This window comes from Hypanus sabinus, chromosome 13, assembly GCF_030144855.1.
Source record: "Hypanus sabinus isolate sHypSab1 chromosome 13, sHypSab1.hap1, whole genome shotgun sequence".
Lineage (NCBI taxonomy): Eukaryota > Metazoa > Chordata > Chondrichthyes > Myliobatiformes > Dasyatidae > Hypanus > Hypanus sabinus.
Genome location: NC_082718.1, coordinates 88,923,667 through 88,938,408, shown reverse-complemented (window position 1 = coordinate 88,938,408; position 14,742 = coordinate 88,923,667). Strand labels below are relative to the sequence as shown.

Genomic DNA, 14,742 nt, shown 5'->3' with positions numbered 1-14,742 from the left:
CAGATGTTACAGTCTGCGTCGCCGACACTTGAGTAACTCTCCTGGAGAGGTGCATATTACCCTAAGGTATAGGGTATGGCACATGTGTGGCACAGGGTATGCACTACCCACTGCATCGATACAACACACAAGTATAAATCAGCCTTTAGATTCCAGCATCTGCAATCTCTTGTGCCTTGATACAAAACAAAACACTCTGACAGCATATCAACACAGCTGGTGAAAATAAACTTTCAATGGTAGGAATCAAAAATATAATATTAAAAACAATCAGGTCACACAGCATGTGTAGAAAGATAAACAGAGTTAACCTTTCAGAATGTCAGAATAAAGGTCTTCACCCTGAAACAATAACTCTGTTTCAATAAATGTTTTACTTTCCCCAGATGTTGCCTCACCAGTTGAGTGTTCTCTGTATTTTCCACCTTTACTGCATTGTGCCAAGAAGTAAGGACGATCCACTTTACAGGACACACACAGCTCCCTATGATTTCCTCCTTCGGATATCTCAATAGACTACAGCATTTTAAAACCACTTATTTGGCACAGACATGAAAATCTAACCCCTCGTGGACCGTTTCAACCCTGTCATTAGTATGATCAACTTTTTCCCCAGTTCTTAATTTGTATATTTGGACATCAATCCATTTTTATAAATTATCTCCCCTCATGCTTTTCCCTCGACAATCTCTCAATTTTGTAATGCAACTCAAAAGTAATGAGTTATTACTCTGTATTCTGTGTAATTTTCTGACACAGAACTAAACCTTCCCCAGCAAGCCCATCTTCCACATTCTTACAACTAAGAGGCTTTTCTCTAAAATGCCACAAAAACAAATTATTCCAATCTGTGGAATTATCTCCAGCTCAGTCATTAAGTTGAATTTGGGAGCTGGATCCACACAGTCAGTAAGCTGAATTTGGGAGTTGGATACACTCTGTCATACAGGACTGAGGGAGGAGTTAGATGGAATCAGAGCCGTACGGCACAGGAAAAGGCCCTATAGCCTATACGTGTCCCTGTTGACCAAGACATATATTCAAGTTAATCCCATACAGCACTGTACAAAAATCTCAGGAGCCAATGTATACTAGGATGCCTTAGACTTTTGCACAGCACTTAATATTGATTAAAATAGGAAGGTGGTTGGAAACAGAAATAAGAGAACTTAGCTTTGCATTAGCCTAGTAGTAATTAAGAGTTATTTGGTAACTGTTAAGACAATTTACAGTCTGTCCTCAACCCCTTCTATTATCTATACACTTATTAATATGTGGCTAGATTCTACCCTAACTCTAGCTTGCAGATTCTATCTCAAATAACAGTGAGTCAAGAGTACAGGAAGTTGATAGAAAGCCTAGTGACAGTGTCATGACAACAAATAACAAATAAAAGAAACTTGGTAATTTTCTAGGATTGTAATTTCTCTTCTCTTCCCCCCCCCCCCCAAATAATGTGGGGATTACCTGCACCTAGCTTCAGTTTTTAACCAGGAGATTAAACAGTGGTCACAACATCAGATGCTGAGATGCATAACAAAACATGTTTTTAACAGAAAAGAATAGGGATATAGTAAATAAACTAATGAAGCAATGAAAACTTAAATCCAAATAGACTGCAACATAAAGGAATGTAGAGAAGAGATAAAGTAGAGGCGTTACTACACAGTCATTTGTTAGAAGAAAATATAATATCAGACAGTTAACACAACCTCGTGTAAGACAACAGCTAGGAAAATGTAAAGGCAGTCAGACTAATAGTGTCAATAAAAATCCATTAAACTGGCAAGTTCAGGGGTTTGGTGGGGCCCTGCTTTAAGGTTTCCAAACTATTGGATATTATGTTTTACATTTTTAAAATCACTTTTTTTGATTATACATTTTGGTATAACTTTTCCAGTTAACAGAGTAAATTTCACAGCAGCATGGGCACTGGAGCTCCAGTGAATTTAAAGTGAGTACAGAAGCAGTGAGCCAGATGCCAATTCATTATGATATGCAAACAACCGAATAGTATTTTACATGTTAGTGCATTAAAAAATAGTGAAATCTTCACTAAAAGGTCAGCAGGAAGAATTCCCAGTTTGCTTAAAGATGTAAAATTGATACCAGAAGCGGTTTCATAACTTGCACTAATAATTGGAACCAAGAACATTATTTCTAAATTTGAAGATGACAGAAATTCAATGAAATAAGCAACATAGGGGAGAATTGCAACAAATTATTAAACCTACAATATTAGCAACAATATACCCACAAAATGGATAAATACATAGGTTATTTATTATTTGGAAGGTGCAAATATAGATGAGGAACAAAGATATCTTGGAGTATTAACACAACAGTGAATAAACAGTGCATTATAACTATGCAAACCAAGGATAAGAGTTTATTTCTAGAGCGACAGAATTGTAAAGTAGGGGAGTTATGGAATCTCAATATCAAGCTTGTTGTTATATTATGAAAACAATAAAGTAGTAACTGAGGGAGCAGAGAAGATTTACAATGACAATACAGGAAATGTGAAGACATACATACAAGAAAAGATGAACAGGCTATGTCTTTAGTCCTAAGAAAAGAAGAAGACATCAGAGTTAAGTCACCAAGAAATCAGGAGTTCAGATGAACCTCCTCTGCATGAAGAATTGTGATACTGTGGAATACACAGCCATAGAGTGTGTTTAAAGCAAATAAAATACATGAATTTAAGGGAAGCTGGAAAGTGCATGAGGATAAAGTGAACAAAACGATAAAGGATATAAATAAGGAAAAATTACGACTGGAGTATCTACTACTGCATGAACGTGCTGGGCTGAATAGCTTCTGTGTAATATTTCCCACATAATCTGGTCAGTACCTATTTTAGAGAGCACAACTACAATAGGAACTTCATCTTCAACCTGAGCAATTTACCTCACTCTAAACCAACACACTGACAGTTTTAAATTGCAAATAAGGAATGAAAAGGTTTCATGAAAGCCAATGACACAAACTGCAGCTCAAGTATTCATCCATTTACAACTATTGTCGGTAGAATTTCAAATGGTGATGAGGAGGGTGTACAGAAGTGAGATAAATCAGCTGGTTAAGTGGTATCACAACAAACTTGCACTCAACATCAGCAAGATCACGGAACTGATTGTGAACTTCAGGAAGGAGCAGTTGAGGAAACACACACCAGTCCTCCCATTAAGGGATCAGCGGTGGATAGAATCAGCAGTTTCAAGTTTCTGGGTGTCAACATTTCTGGAGATCTATCCTAAGCCCAACATATTGATGCAATGATAAAGGCACAATAATGGCTATGCTTCATTAGGAGTTAGAGAAGAATTAGTTTGTCACCAATGACTCTTGCAAATTTCTACAGGTGTACCATGGAGAGCATTCAGATTGGCTGAATCACCATCTGGTATGAAGAAGCCACTGCACAGGGTCTGAAAGGGCTGAAAAAACTCAGTCAGCTCTAAGCTAGGCACTAGCCTCCCCAGCATTGAGAACACTTTCAAAAGGTGATGCCTCAAAAAGGTGGCATCCATCATTAAGGACCTCCATCACTCAAGACATGTGCTCTTCTCACTGCTACCATCAAGGGAGGTTGTACAGGAGCATAAAGACACACGCTCAATGTTTCAGGAGCAGCTTCTTCCTCTCTACCATGAGATTTCTGAATGGTCAATGAACCCATGTACACTATTTTTGCATGCGTGCATGTGTTTTTTATACATATATAACACTACAAATTACTATTTTATATAAATAGTTGTAATTTACAGTGGTTTTTAAATTATGTTTTGTAATCTACTGCAACCAAAAACCTAGGAAATCTGATTTATTAGCCTACTAGAACTTTTGAGTAAAAACAGTGCTCCCATTCCACTCCGTGTTGCTAAGCATGTACTAGTTTTGTTTCTAATTTCAATTTGAATCATGTGCAAACATACAGCTTAAGCAGAGGTAAGCAACACAATTGCTGATTCTTTATAAGCTTTGTTATGCGATCAGCCGAAAAATCCCAACTGACCACTATACAGAAACGGTGAAACGGTGGCCACTTCTGCCTTGCCCTCTACTTATATTCTACTGACGTTCTGGTTTTGTTCAAATAATAGTTACTGCATGGTCACCTTTTGCATTAGGTACATAGTGCAGTACTGAAATATAGTGCAAGAAAAAGTTTGTAAACCCTTTGAAATAACCCAATTTTCTGCATTGCTCATAAAATGTGGTCTGATCTACATCCAATTCGCAATAATAGACAAACGCAATCTGCCCAAACTAATAACACACAAACAATTGTACCTTTCATGTCTTTATTAAACACATTGTTTAATCATTCACCACCCAAACTGGAAAAAATAGGTGAACCCTTTTACTTAATAACTGGTAAAACCTCCTTTAGCAGCAATTACCTCCCCCATTTCCTGCAACTGCTGATCAGACTTGCACAACAGTGAGAAGGAATTTTAGACCATTCCTCCATACAAACCATTTCAATTCACCAATATTTCGAGGACAACTCTGATTTGGATTCCAAAACACAAATTTTCTTCTTTTTAAACCATTCTGTTTTTTATTTACTCTTGTGCTTCGGATCAATGTCTAATTGTACAAGTGTCCCCCGTTTTTTGAACATTCGCTTTACGACAACTCACTGTTACAAAAGACCTACATTAGTACCTGCTTTTGCTAACCAGAGGATTTTCGCTTTTACGAAAAAAGGCACCTGCTTTATACGTCTTTACCCCAAGAAAGACTACAATGACCGTGAAGCCTTGAGTGAGCAGTTGTTTGCGCATGCATGTACGTGCATATGCATGTGTGTTTGTGTGTAGGTGTGTACATGCCGTTTTTTTCCCTCCAAATCGATTTTGGCTCGCTGTCTTTCTGAGTTTGATAAGTGAAACTACACCGTACATACAATATTTCTACTTTATATAGGCTGTATATTTATCATATCATTCCTGCTTTTACTATATGTTAGTGTTATTTTAGGTTTTGTGTGTTATTTGCTTTGATTTGGTAGGTTTTTTTTTCGGTCTGGGAACGCTCAAAAAATTTTCCCATATAAATTAATGGTAATTGCTTCTTCACTTTTTGACATTTGGGTTTACAAACGGTTTCACAGGAACGCTCTACCTTTGGATTGCGGGGGGAACCTGTATTATCCAATTTCTATTAAGCTTTAAGTAATGGACAGCTACCCTGACATTCTCCTGTAAAATGTCTTGATACAATTTTGAATTAATTGTTCACTCAACGATTGAAAGCTGTCCAGGCCCTGAGGCAACAAAGCAGCCCCAAACATTGAAGCGCCTTCCGCCATGCTTCACAGTTGGGATAGCATTTTGATGTTGGTGTGCAGTGCCCTTTCTCCTCCAAAAATAGCAATGTGTATTTCTGCCAAAAGGTCAAACTTTTGTCTCATCTGTCTACAGAACATTGTTCCAGAAGCATTGTTGAACATCCAGGTGCAAATGTAAGATGTGCAACAATGTTTTATTGAAGAGCAGTGGTGCACATAAGCAGATCTTTCTTGAGAAAAGCAGGCTTTGTCAGTAACCTGACTCTGTGTGTCTTATTTATAAGGCAGGACACCTCCACAACCCACACCTCCAATCTCATCTTATTGATTGGAACACCTGACTCCAAATAGCTTTTGCAGAAGGCATTTCCTCAGAGGTTTGCATACATACATTTTTGAACATAGACTGTGAATGGTGTAAATGGTGTACTCGGTATTGATGAGAAGCACAAATTTTGTGTGTTATTGTTTCTTAGACGGAAGATCAGACCACATTTTATGAGTAATTAATAGAGCAAGCCTGGTAATTGCAAAGAGTTCACAAACTTTTTCTTGCAACTGTATGTATTAGGCTCAAATAGTCTTTGTTAGGATGTGTGCTTCACACAAATCTCCTACAGAAAAATATTACCAGTGCCTTCCATTTCTTTTCCCCTCATATGTGCTTATGTAGCTTCTGCTTAAATACACTAATGCTCTTCACAACTAATACTAGTGCTTTCAAAATGACAACCTATTGAGTTTTCTTGTTACTTTCTTCGATTTCTACTTAGTTTTACAGCCCCTCCCCTACATTTTCCCTTTGGACTAGGGTTTATTCTATCATAAACCTTTAAAAAAAACCTCTAATGAGTTACCACAAGTCTCTTTTCATAAATACTTCTGCAATGTCTGTATATTCCTCACTAATGCCTTTCAAATGCTCTCTTTTACAAATTATCAATACATTTGTTTAGCTGTCAGAGCAGTACAATGTTATGAATAATTTCACAGAGTGAACTTGGCTGCTTATATTTTCTACAAATAGTACAAATTTTTGGCAATATAGTTGCTTTACCTTACTTGCAATAATAAAAATTTCAGGAAACATTAAACAGTCCATGGTGCCCTCTCTAATGTTCACTTCTAGTTATGTTATTAACTGCATGAAATTTCACATGCTAACTATAAGACATTCCAGTATCATAAATCTGAGAGACTGCTGTACAAAATTAAACATCAAAACTAATCTGTACACAAATGTGGCAAACATACATTGTTTTAGCATGTTAGCAATTTTATTGTGCTATATTCATCTTCCAACACTTCACAGCAACACCAATTTCTGAGCATCACAGAAGGTGCTGTTGCTTCTGGAGTACCACCCTGCAGTACTGGGACTTTACCCAGAAATAAAACACGTACAGAAAGCATAGAGAGAGGAGGAAAATATTACAAACTAGGACCTCAAGGTGGTAGCAATATTGATCCTAATTTCGCTGAGCAAATTCAGCTGGAAGCACATATCAAGGCTGCATATTTAGCTTGTCATCAATCATTGTCTAAACTCTCAATCTTTTCTGAACAAGAAACAAAATAGAAATGGCTTTTAATGTTTATTCTGCCAATTAAATATCCAAAAATTTTAATGTTCACCAGTTACAAAATAAATTGCAATTATTATTTGTCACTAATTTATGGCAGGGTAATATTACTTTGTGTCATGTGTGAAAGTTATATGTACTGTGCTGTGCACCGTAGTCTGGAGGATCATTGTTTTGCTTGGTGGTATACATGTGTACAGTTGAATGACAATAAACCAAACTTGAATTTGAATTTGAATTTGAATTGGATGATTTTTACATTTTTCTTGGGGATTTCTTGGCTCTTTCTAAACCAGAAAGCCAGAAATAATCTTTGCAAAATGAATAACCTCTGCAAGAGCCTAGACTTGCCACTGCACAGAAGTTTGGAACAGTACTGGAAACAATAACACCTAGCTTTGAAGTTCACACTTTTGATTTAAACTAGCTAAGCAAAACACTTATTTGCTGGAAACAAGGGAACCCATTTAGCATGCCAAAAATGTCATTAAACCAATATGCAAAATCGATAACAATCAAATTAGTTAATTTTACCTACTCATATAACTCATTAAAGTTTAACTATATTTAGTGGATACCCAAAAAAACATTAAATCATAAAATATTAACAAAACACTATACTTACTGTAGGCTGTGGAGTTCCTTTTCCACTGCTGCGTCCTCTGAAACAACATTATTAGATTCACGTTAGGATCAGAAGCAATAGTAAAGTAGTATGATAATTATCTAAAATACCTTCAAACTTGAATTGAACAATGTTCAAATATCTCTCCTTTCTTTTCATAATAAAGACTGCCTGAACATGCACACTTAATCATTTACAAATAAGCAAACAGAACTCAGCTGCCACAACAATATAACTCCAATGCAGCTACCCTCAGCAATCTTCAAGACAATGCTACTGACAACAATTTTTGTTACTTGGAATGAAGCTGAAAATTGTTTTGAACCTATCCTGCTATATATATGTGCAAAGTAAACAAACTCCAAGAGGACCACAACCTTGTCATGGTTTGGAGGCTTGCATGCCTCGATACCTGGAGTGGAGTCAGGGCCTTGTGCTTTGGCTCTCAGGGTCACCCATGTCAAAAGGAACCAATGCTCCAGGTTCGAGGATTCAGCTCTGGGGTAACAACCCTAACTGATTACAGAAAGAGCAATAAAGAATCCTTCTACATCTGTGTGCGATGGTATTCCTGAGTCTCCATCCAGGACATGCATGGCTGCCAAAACCAGACAGAGATGGAGGCCCTTCATCGCAGCCAGAAATACCAGTGGCGTAACGAGCAGCAAGTGAAGAAAGCGAACTTTGAAACTCTCATTTCAAACACTCAAGTCGATGAAAGGTCTCGACCCGTAATGTCAACTGTTCATTTCCCTCCATAGATACCACCTGAACTCCTGATTTTTTTCCAGCACAACGTGTGCATTACTCAAGATTTCCAGCAGCTGCAGAATCTCATTTTGTTCATTCACAGAATAAACATATTGAAAACAATGACAGCACACTGCACTTCAATAACCTTCTTAAATTACATCATATGCTACAAACGCAGTTCTTCAAGGAGTTTAGTCCTTTGCTAACAAAACAAAAAGTCATTGAACTAGAATCTACACACGTGTGCAAATACCACCAATTTAGAGTGAAATTTATAAGGAATTTTAAAGGTAAAGGTAATTATGCATCTAGTGAACAGTTTTAACATCCCATCTGATTCAATGATCTCAGGAAGAGAAGGAAATCTGTCACCCTTCTGACCCATATGCAACTCTGCACCACACAACATCAACTAAACAAAAAATATTAAAGGTTATGATCAACATTGTAAGAAATTTTCAATGTCAAGGACACTCTCAGACTTTCAAATAACACTGATAATCTTGCTAGCTACCAAGCCTTATTGTACATAGGTTGTCAAAGCAATTCTGGGGGTAGCTTAACATTTACATTTTATAAATAATCCAAACCACTACAGTGGCCCCTGCTTTCCAAACGTTCGCTTTACGACAACTCAGTTACGAAAGACTTACATTAGCACCTGTTTTCACTAACCAAATAAAATTTTCGCTTTTATGAAAAAAAGACACTCACTTTATACGTGTGTTTACCCCGAGCAAGACTATAATGACCACGAAGCCTTGTGTCGGCAGTTGTTTGCGCATGCGTGTACGTGCATATACATGTCATGCACATGCATGTGCATACGTATGTGTGTAAGTGCCAATTTTTTTTTCTCCAAATCGATTTTGGCTCACTGCCTTCCTGAGTTTGATAAGTGAAACTACACCGTACCTAAAATATTTCTACTTTATATAGGGTGTAAATTTATCATATCATTCCTGCTTTTACTATATGTTAGTGTTATTTTAGGTTTTATGTGTTATTTGCTTTGACTTGGTAGGTTATTATTGGGTCTGGGAACGCTCAAAAATTCTTCCCATATAATGGTAATTGCTTCTTCGCTTTGCAACATTTTGGATTACAAATGGTTTCATAGGAACGCTCTACCTTCGGATTGGGGGGGAGACCTGTATTTAAAATAAAATTCCTTGCAACTACAAAGCAATCACTTGAAAACTCAGGTGGTGGACAAAATTCATAAAGGAATACTAAAATTATATTATCAGCACTGTAACATCCAGATTCCTGCTCACTTGTTACCATCAATTAATTTCTACCTCATGTTGTTACATTTCAGATCAAGTAAAGGCAGGAGCCTAAAATTTCATAACTTGAATATTAAAGGAAATCCATGTCCTCCATTCATGCAGGTAGTGAACAGCACATGAGCAACTGCAGTTAAGTGTGGGTAAGTGAGCAGTGAGCATATATGGCTTGTAAATCACTGGGTCATATGTTGTGCACCAAAGCTTTAGCCCTGTGCCATTGAGAACTGCAACCAAGGTTACCGCAATATACAAAAGGTACTGAGTAGAGTGGCCACTGAGTGTATGAAATCTTGGTTACACCACACTGCACAATCACATGGTTTTCCAGCAGGAACACGAGTTTCTTCCCATTTTCAAAAGATGTATTAGTAGGTTAATGGCAAAAAAAAATTAAAGGGAGTTGATGCTTGAGAAAGAATAAGTTGCTGGCATAAAAGAAAATGAGTGGGGGGATGGCGTTTTGGGAGCCAATGCAGACCCAATGTGCCAAACAGACTCTTGTCATCTCATAAATTTGCAAAGGAAGAAATAAAACAGGCCATTAGGTTTTTTGGGGGGGGGGTTATTATTCTTTCATTAGGCATAATGTAAAAGAGCATCATATTTTTGCTTCTTTCAATACTACTTGATATGATGATTAATCTCCAGAAGAGCTTCAGAACAGAATCATTGGTCATAGAACTAGAACAAAGACATACTACTACAATGGGATTTAAAAGGTCAATTTAAAAATGAGTAGAGTTAAGCACCTGAAGGGATCAGAATTGCTGCACATAGCTTGACTTAGACAGTCATAGAAGATTTGAGTTTTTTTATATATAGTGGAGAGTATACTGACTGGCTACATCATGGCCTGTTATGGAAACACAAATGCCCTTGAATGGAAAAGTCTACAAAAAGTAGTGGATACAGCCCAGTCCATCATAGGTCAAGTCCTCCCCACCATCGAGCACATCTACAAAGAGCGCTGTCGCAGGAAACCAGCCCCTCCGTCCATACCATGGTTTTTTTCTCATTGTTGCCACCAGGAAGGGTGCGCAGGAGACTCGGGTCCCACATCACCAGCTTCAGGAACAGTTACTATTCCTTAACTATCAGGCTCTTGAACCAGATGAGACAACTACACTCAAACACTAAACTGATCAAACAACCTATGGACTCACTTCCAATGACTCTTCATTCCGTGTTCCTGATATTTATTGCTTATGTATTAATTATTTTGTTTGCTTTTATTTGCATTTTCACAGTTTGTTGTTTGCATGAATTTGTTAGGTGTGGTTTTTCATTGACTCTATTGCGTTACTTAATATTTTCTACGAATGCCTGTAAGAAAATAAATCTCTATATGGTGGCATACATGTATTCTGATAATAAATTTTTACTTTGCACTTTTTATATAGTTAGATATTACAGTGGACAATGCTCAAAGGTCTGCTGGGTTACATTTTAATAGACCTCACGGTTCAGAAGAGAATTTCCAAGTTATTTTAGTGCTATAAGTTAGCTTAGGTATTTTTGTCTCCCCTACCAAATCAGATAATCATTGTGTACATGTTGTATCATGATGGCATGCATCATGATTAAATTACCTTATTGAATAAATTATCTCCATTTCCAGTTGCAAGAAAAAGTTTGTGAACCCTTTGCAATTACCTGATTTTCTGCATTAATTACTCATAAAATGTGGTCTGATCTTCATCCAGCTCACAAGAATAGACAAACACAATCGGTCCAAACTAATAACACAAATACAATTGTACTTTTCATGTCTTTATTGAGCATTTATTCACAGCCCAGGCTGGAAAAAGTAGATGAATTCTTTTACTTAATAACTGCTAGAACCTCCTTTAACTGCCACCATTTCCAGCAGCTGCTGATCAGATTTGCACAACAGCAAGAAGAAATTTTAGATGATTCCTCCATACAAAATTGTTTCAGTTCATCAGTATTTCTGGGATAACTTGAGCAACAGCCCTCTTCAGGTCATGCATCTCCATTGGGTTAAGGTCTGGACTCTGACTTGACCAGCCAAAACACAAATTTTCTTCTTTTTAAACCATTCCATCGTTTTACTAGTGTTTTGGATCATTGTCTTATTGCATCATCCAACTTTTATTAAGCTTCAGGCAACAGTCAGCTACCCGGACATTCTTCCGTAAAATGTCTTGATACAATTTTGAATTTATTGTTCACTCAATGACTGCAAGCTGTCCAGGCCCTGAGGCAGCAAAGCAGCCTCAAACCACTAGCATGCTTCACTGTTGGGATGAGGTTTTGATGTTGGTGTGCAGTGCCCTTTTCCCTCCAAACATTAAGTGTGTATTTCTGCCAAAAAGTTCAACTTTTGTCTCTTCTGTTCACACAACATTATCCTGGAAGTGTTGTGGAAATCCAGGTGGTCTTTTGCAAACTTGAGACGTGCAGCAATGTCTGTTTTTTGGAGAGCAAAGATTCCCCACCCCCACGCAGTCCTTCCATGAATACCATTCTTGTTCAGTGTTTTTCTTATAGTGGACACATGAACAGAGACTTCAGCAACTTCTAGAGATTTCTGCAGGTCTTTTGTTGTTACCCTTGGGTACTCTTTCACCTCCTTCAGCATTGTACATTGTGCTCCTGGTGCAATCTTTGCAGGATGCCCACTCCTAGGGAGAGTGGCAATCAGCTTCCTCATTATGGACTGATGAACACTCAGGTCTTTAGAAATGCCTTTGTAGCTTTTTCCAACTTCATGCATCTCTACAATTCTTCCTCTATGGTCCTCTGAAAGTTGTTTTCAATCAAGACGTGCTGCACATAAACAGATCTTTCGAAAAGTGTAGTCTGTCAGTAACCAGACTGTGTGCCTTTGTTTATATAGGGTAGGCACCTCTACAATAACACCTCCAATCTCATCTCATTGATTGGAACACCTGACAGCAAATAGCTTTTGTAGAAGGCATTACCCCAGAGGTTCACTTACTTTTTTTGAATCTAGACTTAAATGGTGTGCTCAGTATTAAACAGAAGTAAAATTGTTTGTGTTATAAGTTTAGGCAGATTGCTCGTCTATTATTGTGACTCAGATGACGATCAGACTGCATTTTATGAGCAATTTATGCAGAATATCAGATAATTGCAAAAGGTTCACCAACTTTTTCTTGCAGATGTATATACAAATTGCTGATTGATAATACTGTTACGGCCTTGCTTCCTTATGGAGATCAGTTCCATCAAATACTACCTTGTTAACAGAGCAAAAATTGGTCTTTAAATTTCATTGAAGAATTGGAAACAATATATAATCCCAAGAAAAATGCTCAAGTAGTTAATAAAATTAAGACCCAAAAGTGTATTATGTATTCACTTTCATCAGAAGCTCTAATTGTTCTCTATGCAAGATACTGAGCTGCATTACACCACACTGCCAATTTATAAATTGCTAATTAAAATGTACATTTATATGTAAACTATAATTGAAAGGATGTAGACTTTTCTAACATGAAATCCTTGGATTGAGGGTCGGGGGGGGATCTTTAGTTCAGTTTGTTATATTTTTGCAAAATGTACATGAATTTTAAAAGCATAATACTTTATTTTGTAAGTCATGAAGAGTACAAAGAGATTTCTTAAATAAGCAGGGGTTCCTGGCCACTGTCACAATGATCAGGGTACAAATTATATGCTTATTAACACAGCTGAAAATTAGTTTAATTGTCAAAAGAATATTTTAATTAATGTCTAGTTCACCTCCTGCAAAGGTCTGCAAATGACAACCCTGTGTAAATTCCCCATGGTTATTATTTTGATATGGAGCTGAAAAACTCTGCTAGTTGGGATTTACAGTGGTATGCAAAAGTTTGGGCATCCCTGGTCAAAATTTCTGTTACTGTGAATAGTTAAGTGAGTAGAAGATGAACTGATCTCCAAAAGTCATAAAGTTAAAAGATAAAACATTCTTTTCAACATTTTAAGCAAGATTAGTGTATTATTTTTGTTCTGTACAATTCTAGAGTGAAAAAAGGAAAGGAGCATCATGCAAAAGTTTAGACACCCCAAGAGATTTGAGCACTCAGATAACTTTAATTATCTCATCCTCTCAGATAACAAGCTAATTAAGGTCTCAGACCTTAATTAGCTTGTTAGGGCTATGGTTTGTTCACAGTCATCACTAGGAAAGGCCAGGTGATGCAAATTTCAAAACTTTATAAATACCCTGACTCTTCAAACCTTGTCCCAACAATCAGCAGCCATGGGCTCCTCTAAGCAGCTGCCTAGCACTCTGAAAATTAAAATAAATTATGCCCACAAAGCAGAAGGCTATAAGATAGCAAAGAGTTTTCAGATAGCCATTTCCTCAGTTTGAAATGTATTTAAGAAATGGCAGTTAACAGGAACGGTGGAGGTCAAGTTGAGGTCTGGAAGACCAAGAAAACTTTCCAAGAGAACTGCTCTTAGGATTACTAGAAAGGCAAATCAAAACCCCCGTTTGACTGCAAAAGACCTTCAGGAAGATTTAGCAAATTCTGGAGTGGTGGTGCACTGTTCTAGTGTGCAGCGACACCTACACAAATAAGACCTTCATGGAAGAGTCATCAGAAGAAAACCTTTCCTGTGCCCTCACCACAAAATTCAGCATCAGAAGTTTGCAAAAGAAGCCTGATGCATTTTGGAAACAAGTCCTGTGGACTGATGAAGTTAAAATAGAACTTTTAGGCTGCAATGAGCAAAGGCATGTTTGCTGAAAAAAAGGTGCAGAATTTCATGAAAAATATTGTGCTGTAGGTTTTCCCTGTTTCTTTGTAAACTGAAACTAGAACTGAAAATTACATAAAGTATTTTTTTAAATCTATTAATTAATTTTATACAAACATAAATGAAACATGAATACAGAGTTTGAAAGTACATAATTAATAGGTTAAGTATACATTCATATAAATGATAATCCATATATAACCTCCCAAACTCATAATAATTACAAAAAAAGGGAGTAAATAAGAAAAAAAATCCCCAAAAAAGTAAAGAGAAAAAAAAGCTAACCAACATGGGCCATTGCATTATGTCAAATATATACAGTAGCGTCAATAACTCTGCACCTCCATCCAAATAATTAAGGATAATAGAAGCAAGGTTTAGGAAAAGTCAGTTTAACTGATATGAAAATGTTGAATAAATGGTCTCCAAGTTTCTTCAAATTTAACTGAAGAA

At 37.0% G+C, this 14,742-nt stretch overlaps 1 protein-coding gene across 5 annotated transcripts in view; it reads right to left on the bottom strand.

Annotated features, from left to right (window-relative positions):
- Window positions 1-14,742, bottom strand: part of atxn2 (ataxin 2) — a 128,665-nt gene that overhangs the window by 95,144 nt on the left and 18,779 nt on the right. For 4 of the 5 annotated variants that reach the window (XM_059988118.1, XM_059988115.1, XM_059988117.1 and 1 more), the window contains exon 2: window positions 7,511-7,547. The exons of the other annotated variant lie outside the window; for it this stretch is intronic. In XM_059988118.1, the coding sequence (XP_059844101.1) occupies window positions 7,511-7,547 (37 nt within the window). The remainder of the gene's footprint in view (window positions 1-7,510; window positions 7,548-14,742) is intronic. 5 annotated transcript variants of the gene reach the window in all.